At 41.1% G+C, this 12879-nt stretch overlaps 1 protein-coding gene across 1 annotated transcript in view; it reads left to right on the top strand.

Annotated features, from left to right (window-relative positions):
- Window positions 1-12879, top strand: part of ALK (ALK receptor tyrosine kinase) — a 777689-nt gene that overhangs the window by 24982 nt on the left and 739828 nt on the right. Inside the window, exon 2 of the mRNA XM_007470876.1 lies at window positions 3387-3391. Within this exon, the coding sequence (XP_007470938.1) occupies window positions 3387-3391 (5 nt within the window). The remainder of the gene's footprint in view (window positions 1-3386; window positions 3392-12879) is intronic.

The raw sequence follows: 12879 nt of genomic DNA, 5'->3' as shown, positions 1-12879 counted from the left end.
GCTGTACGCGGGCCTCTCACTGCTGTGGCCTCTCCTGTTGTGGAGCACAGGCTCTGGATGCGCAGGCTCAGCGGCCATGGCTCACAGGCCCAGCTGCTCCCTGGCATGTGGGATCTTCCCGGACCAGGGCACGAACCCGTGTCCCCTGCATCGGCAGGCAGACTCTCAACCACTGCGCCACCAGGGAAGGCCGAGACTGTCTTTTCTTTATTGTATATTTTTGCCTCCTTTGTCATAGATTAGTTGACCGTAAGTGCATGGCTTTATTTCTGGGCTCTCTATTCTGTCTGTTGATCTATGTGTCTGTTTTTGTGCCAGTACCATAGTGTTTTGATTACTGTAGCTTTGTAGCATAATCTGAAGTCAGAGAGAGTGATGCCTACAGCTTTGATCTTTCTCAAGATCATTTTGGTGATTGGAGTTCTTTTGTGTTTCCATACATATTTTAAAATTATTTGTTCTAGTTCTGTGAAAAATGCCATTGGTATTTTGATAAGGATTTCCTTGAATCTATATTTTGCCTTGGGTAGCATGGTCATTTTATCAATATTAATTCTTTCAATGCATGAAGAATATATGCATATATACTTTTTTTTTTTTTGCGGTACGCGGGCCTCTCACTGCTGTGGCCTCTCCCATTGCAGAGCACAGGCTCCAGAAGCACAGGCTCAGCAGCCATGGCTCACGGGCCCAGCTGCTCTGCGGCATGTGGGATCTTCCCAGACCCGGGCATGAACCTGCGTCCCCTGCATCAGCAGGCGGACTCTCAATCACTGCACCACCAGGGAAGCCTATACTTCTTAATAGCTTATTGGCTATTTCTTTAACATCGTTCTCCATTCAGCAGATAATCATAGAGACCTCTTGTGTGTTTAGAACTTTGTAAAGTCCTATAGGGTAAAAGACAATAATCATAAAATGTGGTCCCTGACTTTAAAGAACTTATAGTTCAATAAGGAAGACCAAAAATATGGGATTTGGAGTCAAAAGTTGGAGATTCAAGACTTGACACCAGCATCAATTAGCTTCATGATCTTCATTTAAGCTCTTTTGAGTCCTAGTGAAGTGCAGGGGATGATTCCAATCTCACAGGGTTGTTGATAGGCTCAAATAAGATTATATATGTAGAATAGTGTTCTGTAAAATTGAAAGCCCTATTAAGCATTACACCAACTATTAGAAATGATACAAGAGGGTGTAGATGTAAAGGCTAAATGTCTTAGAGCAAAGAACAGTGAGTAGGGGGTTAGTGAGTAGAGACTTCCTGATGGAGTTGAGGCTTGATGGGTCTTGGAGATGAGTAGGGTTTGGATAGTCGGGATGAAAGAAGGAGACCACTCCAAGTGGGGAGCATGGAACATGGAGCATGGAGTGAAGGTTGCTCAATTCAGTTTGATTAACTCATCCAGTCCTCCTGGATTACCTAATATGAATGTCATGCTCTACTGGGACTTCTCTGTTTGGAGAAGAAATGTTGTGTTGGAAAGTACAGTTGGATGGACAAGATGGGATCAGGACATGACAGGAGGGCCTTGGAGAGCAAGTAAGAATGTTTAACCTCCTCATGGCAAGAAATAGGCAGCCATCAATAGGTCTATGTGAATAGCATTTTAGGAAAATGAAATTGGTAATGGTGTGCAGTCTGCATTAGTATGTAGAGACTGGAGTCTGTAATCTGGGGTGGAGGTTGGGGGTAGATTTGGAAAGTGGGATGGTGGAGAAAAGGATGACTCCAGAAAAACTTAACAGACTTTGGTGTCAGAGGCAAAAGAGGGAGGAATCCAAGTTTTTCTAGAACTTTTTACCAGTAAGATTAGAATAACAATGGTTCATTTGATAGGAAAGAAGAATTGGGGGAGAAAAGAAATTTGGGAGGAAGAGTTGAGTTCCGTTGGCGCATGGGGAGTTGAGATGGTAACCAATTCCGGGCAGCAACATTCTGTAGGCAATTGGATATGTGGGACTAGAACTCATATAAGAAGTCAGGGTTAGGCATGGGGATTTGGGAATCATCAGCACAGAGACTCATAAATTATGCACTTTGCTTAGGCTTAATTTCATGTTTTTTAGAAGATAAAAGAAATGAAAAGCTTGCTGAATTATGGATTATGCAACTGTATTAAAAGTAATTCTCCCTTTTCCCCTCCCTTCTGTCTCCCTAATGATTTTTGTGTTCTGTTCTTCTCTCTGATCTACTTACCCTTCCCCTAATATTTTAAAAACTGAGGGACACAATAACCTCTATTTCTGTCAGATCAGAAGATTGTCAGTGAAGAGATTAAGGTGATCGGGAATGTTTACCAGAAAATATGACGATCCTCTTGGCACCTTCTCCAATCCTTCAGAGATCAGAGGGATACAAACTTTCTCTAGAGGAAAGCAACCATTTATATTTATGGGAGGAAATATTAAAGAGCTAAATTCTCAGTTCCCTGGACAGCCCCACTGTTTGTTTTGCAGCTTTTATTAAGTAAAGCAGTGATTCTCAGCAAGAGACAGAGCTGCTTGGCAAATAATGTAATCAGATGAAATAGGGTTTTCAGACCTGGTGGGTGGACTTGAAGTTGGGACTCCTCTCCTGGCACTCAGTTTTCATATGTGGTTTGAACTGAGTTTGCACAAATAGCAGATACAGCACTCAAAGCTGAATTTTCTTTAGTTTATCTTCTTCTTCCTCCCCTTCAAAGAGAAAAATTTCCCAGCAATTTGCTTAGATGTTCTCAAGCATTACCTGGTACAGAGAGTATCGACTTGACTTTACATAAGGTAATAATGAGGAGGAGGAAGTTGGAGAAATAAGACACATGGTGCTAACATTTATTGAACATCTATTATATGCCAGGCACTTTATAGTCATTCTCTCATTTAATCTTCACAGCTGTAAAAGATGGATATTTTAATCTCTGTTTCACAAATGAGGCTCTGAGGGGTTATGTAACTTGCCCAGATCATGCAAGTAGTAAGTGACTGAACTGGGATTGGGATCCCCTAACTGGGGTTAGTTTTCTAAGCCTGAATGTTTCCTTTTTGTTTCAAGCTTGTGCTTCCTTTCCATCCCTATTATAAGCAAAAATTATTTTTTTAAAAAGACACTTGATTGTAATTTTACAGAGGCCTGTGGGGTAGGATGAGAATCCAGTAGTTCTCAGATCCATACATTCCTCAGCTAGGTCACTCATTTCCCATCCCTCTCTCCTTCCTATTTTCTCTTTTGTTTTTCCTTTACCTATCATAGTGGGATGCATTCTTCTCTCCTTACAATTCTCTCTCGAGGTGGACAGGCTGAAGGATGAGGCAGAGTGGTAAGGAAATACAGCACCAGGTCCTTCATTTTTCAGGGCATCCTGTGTATACTTTTCGTTGACCTTCTGTGGAGCCTGGTCAAGGGCATGTGGATACTACAGTTTGGCTGCATTACACCTTCTGATTTTCATGTTGACTGTGGACAGACATTGATAGAAGTACCAACTACATACAAGGTACCATAGTGGGTGCTAGAAAATTACTTTGAAGTAAATAAATGGAAATTTCCTTAAAATTAAAAAAAATGTGTTTAAATATTGTATATTTAAGAACTATGGGCCAAGGATAAGGGCGTGTGGAAGAGAGAGGAGCAGGCCGCAGTCCTTAGAAGCTAACAAGTTCCTGGGGATAAAAGGCAAGGACAGCTTGATGTGTGGCCCTGGCCACCTGCCCTGGTCCACTACACAGTCACTCTTTGGTCCACAGCCATCAGCTGTCCAGGGCTGTCTGTTAGGCAGCCCATTTTCAGTGGCAGCCCTTGGTGGCACTCCATGCAGATGCTCTCCTCCCCTTACCTTTTTCTCCTCCTCCGAAATCTGATACACGAGTGAATGGATGAATTGGCCTACGCTTAGGGTAGATGCATCTGGGCAAGACCCATTATCTGGGCAAGACAGGGAAATTGGAGTGGGCCAGGCCCCTCAAAGCACTCCCAGGTCAGTCAGTGCGTGTTGACTACAGCCTTCCAACAAAGTGTTGCTAATAGTGAGGATTTTAGGTCAATGAGGAGGCAAGGCCAGCTGTGAAGATGAACTGAGATGCTGCGCATGAGGCAGTCACCAAAGCACTTGGCACGTGGTAAGTGCATCTCTAGATGTTATTTGTACCATGATTATGCTTATTCTCATTGAAATCAGTTAAAATGCTTTTGTCTGCAAGTAACAAAGACCCAACTAAAAGTAGCTGAACGATCTTGTATAATGAGAAGTCTAGAGTTGGTGTGTCTCTAGGGTTGGTTAATTCAGGAGCACATGGAAAGGCAGGAGCACAGGAGCACCCAGGTCCTTTCTGTCTTTCCACTCTGCCTTCCTTAGGGTGGGGTGGCTGCAGAAGCTCCAGGCACCTTCACATGAAGCTGAAAAAGGGCAAGAGTTTGTCCTTTGTTCCTTCATAAGAGAATGGAAAACTTTTACAAAGGCTGCTAGTCGTTTTCCCCTTGTGTCCCATTTGTTAGGGCTACCTCACATGACTATGCCTAAATCAAGAGGAAATAACACAATTCACATAGCCTCAAACTTGACCTTGCATCAGAATCACTGGGAGGGCTTGTTAAAACAGACATTGCTGGGCTGCATCCCCAGAGATTCTGAGTCAGTAGGTCTAGGGTAGGGCCTGAGAATTTGCATTACTAACAAGTACTCTGTTAGTGTAGGGGCCACACTTTAATAACCATTGGCTTAAACGGTTCAGTAGTCATCTCCCATGTCTAGAGCACTGCTCTTGAAGTACATAGATATCCCAAACCTGATCAGAGTGGAGGTTCTGTTAGCAAGAAGGAAGGGGAAAAATGCCTGCTGGTTAGTCACATCATCATTTTTAATTTTTGGAGCTATAGAAAGGGCAGAAGGTTTCATATTAGGCTCTTGATTCCCTCTGGGTCATATCTTGTAGGGGTGCTTTCCTTTCACTTAGGACAATCCCAGAGAATGTCTGGATTACCAATTCAACTCAGCTGAAGACAGGAGAAATCTCACTGTCATGCTGTTACATGGGCTCTTGGACATCAAATATTAAGTTTAGTAGGACCACTGGCAATGGCAGTGGCTGCTCCTTCCCCCTCTCTCTTCTTCCTCATCTTCCTCTTCTTCCTTCTTTTTTTGTCCCTACAAACTTCAGCATCATATGAAACTTCCATATTTCAGAGAACCAAATTCTCCCTTGTCCTGCAATATGTCCACTCCAAGCTTCCCACTTTGGGGCTGTGCAGCTCCTTTGGCAGCAAAGGCTGAGGGCCTTATAGCTGGAATCTGAGCAGTCACAGCCTCAGTCATCAGGGAGCTTGATGCTGTGGTTACTTCTAAATGAACAGTCATTATTGATGCTAATTGAACTTGAAGTTAATGAAAAAGGAGTTATTTTACAGGGCTTAAGTGGAGGCCAAAATTCTTATTACAAGTTAATTATTCTCCTTAAAAGGCACTATTACAACCATGATTGTTTTTTATCAACTTTTTCTCTAGTGCTGAAAGAGATTTCTTCGAAGGCAGATTCCTGATATAATTATTCACCTCATCTAATTCTTAATCACCAATCATTTCCCTCTAGGTAAAGGTTAATCAAAGGTATGTGAATTGTATATTCTGCCTTAATTGCATTTGATCAGTTTCAAAGAAACCCTTTTCTCTTCCATCTTTGGTTAGAAATGTGGTCTTTCCCTGTGCTTTTAAACCTAAAACCTGGAAGAAGGAATCAAAATGGGCTCACTGAGTAAAATGGACTGGTTCTGCTACTGGTGGCGGCAGGAGATGGATAACTCTGGGTGTGCCTGGAGCCAGGGGAAGGTGTGGGAGAGATATTCTCTGTGGATCTACTGTTGGGAATCAACAACATAGAAACTAGGTCTTCTGTATTCTTTCCCTTCACTTTCCTTCCCTCTTTCTTCACATCTTTTTACATGGGGTTTAAGCATTCATCATAAGAGTTTGGGGGCAACACATTTCGATTCATGTTGACACCCAGTTCACCATCACAGCTCTGTGCTTTTGTCAAGCTATTTCTTCTTTTGGGTGCCCTTTCCATTCCTCTCCAATGCTCTTCATATCTCAAGTCTCTGCTTAAATGTCAACTCTTCCAAGACACATAGTCTCCACCCTGCCTCCTTCAAGAGAGATTTATGACCTCAGAGCTGTGACTTCATGCCTTGCCTGGCTGTTTCTATGGCAGTGTCTGTCTTCTTGCATCCCCTCTGCCACTCCCATAATACCATTGCAGGGAACAGTTTGTGGACCCCCATGGGACACTTAGTTTATGCCCCTTACAATGGAGAGACATATGCCAGAATATTCTGACACTAAACACAATGCCTGTGAAATGCATAGAAGGCCAGGGAAAGCCATAGACCCATAACCTGTAGCCAGCCCCTGCTTTTCACTCCTGCTATTGGCAATACTGGAAAGCCACTGGCTCACTCCTGTGGTCCTCCTTTCAAATGCCCATTGGCCATAAAGAAACTCCTAGAAGAGCCAATAGCCAATAACCTGCTGATAAACCAGTAATTAACCGGATTGAGGCTCACAATTAACATGGTGAGGGACCTCCTGAATTAAGCCTCTGGAAGTACTATTAAAATGCAAATATTATCTAGAAGGAGTAAAATAAGAAACCATGACCAATCATGCAATACTCATTTACAAAGACCATGATTTCTTTTCCACATTATTTAACCAGTCACCCAGTAGGTTTCTGAAGGAATGGTACAGGAGCTGGACCACGGTTTAGCCAGGCTGACAGCCACAGCATAGGGATTCTTGGAGCTGCAGCTTCCATTCTCAGTTTTTGTCTCTCTGCCAAGATTTCCAGTCATATAACTTTCAACTCACAGCCCATTCTCTTTTAGAGCAAAGCTTTGTTGTTTAACCCTTGTTCACATTGTGTCTTTCAAAATGAAAAAAAAAGATCTCCTAACGGAACCCCGATTCACTCCAGTGTTGTCTGCCTTCCTAGGTTGTCACTCATTCACAGTGCAAAATGGCAAGGAGGAGGCTATCCTGAATAATAAATTTCAGGGCTAATTAAGGTTTTAAATCATCCTAGAGAATTAGGCTCAACCAGCAGTCCTTGTGTGTGCCACTGTAACTTGCCAGCCCCAAATCCTGCCTTATCTCCAGGCATAAAAGCCACATTAAGTTTTAAGACCTGACTCAATAATGTATTATGGATAATGATGAAACCTTGATATTAAGTCTTCAGAAAGGAGCCTGGGCATATGACTTGACATATTGAGGTTTTACCACTGATAGAAATGTTAGAGTTTTATGGCTTTCACTGATTGTTAAGCAAATACTATATCTTTCTATGGAAAATACTAACCCAAAAAGTGCATTCTAAGAGGAGTATGTGTAAGCAGAGTGTGTGCTTGTGTGTATGTGTGTGTGTTTAACACATTGCCGTACTTAGATAGTTCCTTGTCTTTCCCTAAATGGAAAAGCAAAATACTTGAGAATTTAAAGGGAGTTGAAAGTCAAAGAATATCCTGCATTAAAAAAAGTGCTTAGTAGGGCTTCCATGGTGGCGCAGTGGTTGAGAGTCCGCCTGCCGATGCAGGGGACACGGGTTCGTGCCCCAGTCTGGGAAGATCCCACATGCCGTGGAGCGGCTGGGCCCGTGAGCCATGGCTGCTGAGCCTGCGCGTCCGGGGCCTGTGCTCCGCAACGGGAGAGGCCACAACAGTGAGAGGCCCGCGTATGGCAAAAAAAAGTGCTTAGTGCAGTCTGGCTGCGCTGCAGCTGCCAGGCCCTTGGCCGAAGCAGGGAGCCCCGCAGCGATGTGGACTAGGCCGTGTGGATGACAGGCTCTTCGTGCTCCAGCCAGGCGTCAGGGCTGTGCCTCTCAGGTGGGAGAGCCAAGTTCAGGACAATTGGTCCACCAGAGACCTCCCAGTTCCATGTAATATCAAACGGCGAAAATCTCCCAGAGATCTCCATCTCAAGGCCAAGACCCAGCTCCACTCAATGACCAGCAAGCTACAGTGCTGGACACCCTATGCCAAACAACTAACAAGACAGGAACACAACCGCACCCATTAGCAGAGAGGCCACCTAAAATCATAATAAGGCCACAGACACCCCAAAATACACCAATAGATGTGGACCTGCCCACCAGAAAGACAAGATCCAGCCCCATCCACCAGAACACAGGCATTAGTCCCCTCTACCAGGAAGCCTACACAACCCAGTGAACCAACCTTAGCCACTGGGGGGGCAGACACCAAAAACAATGGGAACTATGACCCTGCAGCCTGTGGAAAGGAGACCCCAAACACAGTAAGTTAAGCAAAATGACAAGACAAAGAAACACACAGCAGATGAAGGACCAAGGTAAAAACCCACCAGACCTAACAAATCAAGAGGAAATAGTCAGTCTACCTGAAAAAGAATTCAGAATAATGATTGTAAAGATGATCCAAAATCTTGGAAGCAGAATAGAGAAAATACAAGAAACGTTTAACAGGGAACTAGAAGAACTAAAGATCAAACAATTGTGAACAATACAATAAATGAAATTACAAATTCTCCTCAAGGAATCAAAAGCAGAATAAATGAGGCAGAATAAATGAGGCAGAAGAATGGATAAATGACCTGGAAGATAAAATAGTGGAAATAACTACTGCAGAGCAGAATAAAGAAAAAAGAATGAAAAGAATTCAGGACAGTCTCAGAGACCTCTGGGACAATATTAAACGCACCAACAATCGAATTATAGGGGTCCTGGAAGAAGAAGAGAAAAAAAAAGGGACTGAGAAAATATTTGAAGAGATTATAGTTGAAAACTTCCCTAATATGTGTAAGGAAATAGTTGGTAAAGTCCAGGAAGCACAGAGAGTCCCATACAGGATAAATCTAAGGAGAAACACCCCAAGACACATATTAATTAAACTGTCAAAAATTAAGTGCAAAGAAAATATATTAAAAGCAGCAAGGGAAAAACAACAAATAACATAAAAGGGAATCCCCATAAGGTTAAGAGCTGATCTTTCAGCAGAAACTCTGTAAGCCAGAAGGGAGTGGCAGGACATATTTAAAGTGATGAAAGGGAAAAACCTACAACCAAAATTATCCAGCAAGGATCTCATTCAGATCTCATTCAATTTCAGACAGAGAAATTAAAAGCTTTACAGACAAGGAAAAGCTAAGAGAATTCAGCACCACCAGACCAGCTTTACAACAAATGCTAAAGGAACTTCTCTAGGGAGGAAACACAAGAGAAGGGAAAGACCTACAATAACAAACCCAAAACAATTAAAAAAATGGTAATAGGAACATACATATTGATAATTACTTTAAATGTAAATGGATTAAATGCTCCAACCAAGAGACATACCCTGGCTGAATAGATACAAAAACAAGACCCATATATATGCTGTCTACAAGAGACCCACTTCAGACCTAGGGACACATACAGACTGAAAGTGAGGGGTTGGAAAAAGATATTCCATGCAAATGGAAATCAAAAGAAACCTGGAGTAGCAATTCTCATATCACACAAAATAGAATTTAAAACAAAGGCTATTATAAGAGACAAAGAAGGACACTACATAATGATCAAGGGATCAATCCAAGAAGAAGATATAACAATTGTAAATATTTATGCACCCAACGTAGGAGCATTTCAGTACATAAGGCAAATACTAACAGCCATAAAAGGAGAAATCGACAGTAATACAGTCATACTAGGGGACTTTAACACCCCACTTTCACCAATGGACAGATCATCTAAAATGAAAATAAATAAGGAAACACAAGCTTTAAATGATACATTTAACAAGATGTACTAAATTGCTATTTGTAGGACATTCCATCCCAAAACAACAGAATACACTTTCTTCTCAAGTGCTGATGGAACATTCTCTAGGATAGATCATACCTTGGGTCACAAGTCAAGTCGTGGTAAATTTAACAAAATTGATATCGTATCAAGTATCTTTTTTGGCCACAACGCTATGAGACTAGATATCAATTACAGGAAAAGATCTGTAAAAAATACAAACACATGGAGGCTAAACAATACACTACTTAATAACGAAGTGATCACTGAAGAAATCAAAGAGGAAATCAAAAAATACCCAGAAACAAATGACAATGGAGACACGACGACCCAACACCTATGGGATGCAGCAAGAGCAGTTCTAAGAGGGAAGTTTATAGCAACACAATCCTACCTTAAGAAACAAGAAACTTCTCAAATAAACCACCAAACCTTACACCTAAAGCAATTAGAGAAAGAAGAACAAAAACCCCCAAAGTTAGCAGAAGGAAGGAAGTCATGAAGATCAGATCAGAAATAAATGAAAAAGAAATGAAGGAAACGATAGCAAAGATCAATAAAACTAAGAGCAGATTCTTTGAGCAGATCAACAAAATTGATAAACCATCCAGACTCATCAAGAAAATAAGGGAGAAGACTCAAATCAATAGAATCAGAAATGAAAAAGGAGAAGTAACAACTGACACTGCAGAAATACAAAAAATCATGAGGGATTACTACAAGCAACTCTATGCCAATAAAATGGACAATCTGGAAGAAATGGACAAATTCTTAGAAATGCACAAACTGCCAAGACTGAATCAGGAAGAAATAGAAAATATGAACAGACCAATCACAAGCACTGAAATTGAAACTGTGATTAAAAATCTTCCAACAAACAAAAGCCCAGGACCAGATGTCTTCACAGGCGAATTCTATCAAATATTTAGAGAGGAGCTAACACCTATCCTTCTCAAATTCTTCCAGACTATAGCAGAGGGAGGAACACTCCCACACTCATTCTACAAGGCCACCATCACCCTGATACCAAAACCAGACAAATATGTCACTAAAAAAGAAAACTACAGAGCAATATCACTGATGAACATAGATGCAAAAATCCTCAACAAAATACTAGCAAACAGAATCCAACAGCACATTTAAAGGATCCTACACCCTGATCAAGATGGGTTTATTCCAGGAATGCAAGGATTCTTCAGTATATGCAAATAATCAATGTGATACACCATATTAACAAATTGAAGGAGAAAAACCATATGATCATCTCAATAGATGCAGAGAAAGCTTTTGACAAAATTCAACACCCATTTATGATAAAAACCCTGCAGAAAGTAGGTGTAGAGGGAACTTTCCTCAATATAATAAAGGCCGTATATGACAAGCCCACAGCCAACATCATCCTCAATGGCGAAAAACTGAAAGCATTTCCACTAAGATCAGGAAAAGACAAGGTTGCCCACTCTCACCACTCTTATTCAACATAGTTTTGGAAGTTTTAGCCACAGCAATCAGAGAAGAAAAAGAAATAAAGGATACCAAATTGAAAAAGCGGAAGTAAAGCTGTCAGTGTTTGCAGATGACATGGTACTATACATAGGAATCCGAAAGGTGCTACTAGAAAACTACTAGAGCTAATCAATGAATTTGGTAAAGTAGCAGGATACAAAATTAATGCACAGAAACCTCTTGCATTCCTATACACTAATGATGAAAAATCTGAAAGTGAAATTAAGAAACCGCTCTCATTTACCATTGCAACAAAGAGAATAAAATACCTAAGAATAAACCTACCTAAGGAGACAAAACACCTGTATGCAGAAAATTATAAGGCACTGATGAAAGAAAGTAAAGATGATACAAATAGATGGAGAGGTATACCATGTTCTTGGATTGGAAGAATCAACACTGTGAAGATGACTATACTACCCAAAGCAATCTGCAGATTCAATGCAATCCCTATCAAACTACCAATGGTATTTTTCACAGAACTAGAACAAAAAATTTCACAATTTGTAAGGAAACACAAAAGAGTCCAAATAGCCAAAGTAATCTTGAGAACGAAAAGTGGAGCTCTAGGAATCAGGCTCCTGGACTTCAGCCTATACTACAAAGCTACTGTAATCAAGACAGTATGGTACTGGCATGAAAACAGAAATATAGATCAATGCAACAGGATAGAAAGCCCAGAGATAAACCCACGCCCATATGGTCATCTTATCTTTGATAAAGGAGGCAAGAATATACAGTGGAGAAAAGACAGCCTCTTCAATAAGTGGTGCTGGGAAAACTGGACAGCTACATTTAAAAGAATGAAATTAGAATACTTCCTAATACCATACACAAAAATAAACTCAAAATGGATTAAAGACCTAAATGTAAGGCCAGACACTATCAAACTCTTCGAGGAAAACATAGGCAGAACACTCTATGGCATAAATCACAAGATCCTTTTTGACCCACCTCCTAGAGAAATGTAAATAACAACAAAAATAAACAAATGGGACCTAATGAAACTTAAAAGCTTTTGCACAGCAAAGGAAACCATAAACAAGATGAAAAGACAGCCCTCAGAATGGGAGAGAATATTTGCAAATGTAGCAAGCGACAAAGGATTAATCTCCAAAATTTACAAGCAGCTCATGCAGCTCAATATCAAAAAAACAAACAACCCAATCCAAAAATGAGCAGAAGACCTAAATAGACATATCTCCATAGAAGATATACACATTGCCAACAAACGAATGAATGCTCAACATCATTAATCATTAGAGGAATGCAAATCAAAACTACAATGAGATATCATCTCACACTGGTCAGAATGGCCATCATGAAAATATCTAGAAACAATAAATGCTGGAGAGGGTGTGGAGAAAAGGGAACCCTCATACACTGTTGGTGGGAATGTAAATTGATACAGCCACTATGGAGAACAGTATGGAGGTTCCTTAAAAATCTAAAAATAGAACTACCATATGACCCAGCAATCCCACTATTGGGTATACACCCTGAGAAAACCATAATTCAAAAAGAGTCATGGGGCCTCCCTGGTGGCGCAGTGGTTGAGAGTCCGCCTGCCGATGCAGGGGATACGGG

Source organism: Lipotes vexillifer, unplaced genomic scaffold (genome assembly GCF_000442215.2).
Source record: "Lipotes vexillifer unplaced genomic scaffold, Lipotes_vexillifer_v1.1 scaffold717, whole genome shotgun sequence".
Taxonomy (NCBI): domain Eukaryota; kingdom Metazoa; phylum Chordata; class Mammalia; order Artiodactyla; family Lipotidae; genus Lipotes; species Lipotes vexillifer.
The sequence above is the reverse complement of the archived record's forward strand: the minus strand, read 5'-3'. Positions and strand labels throughout refer to the sequence as shown.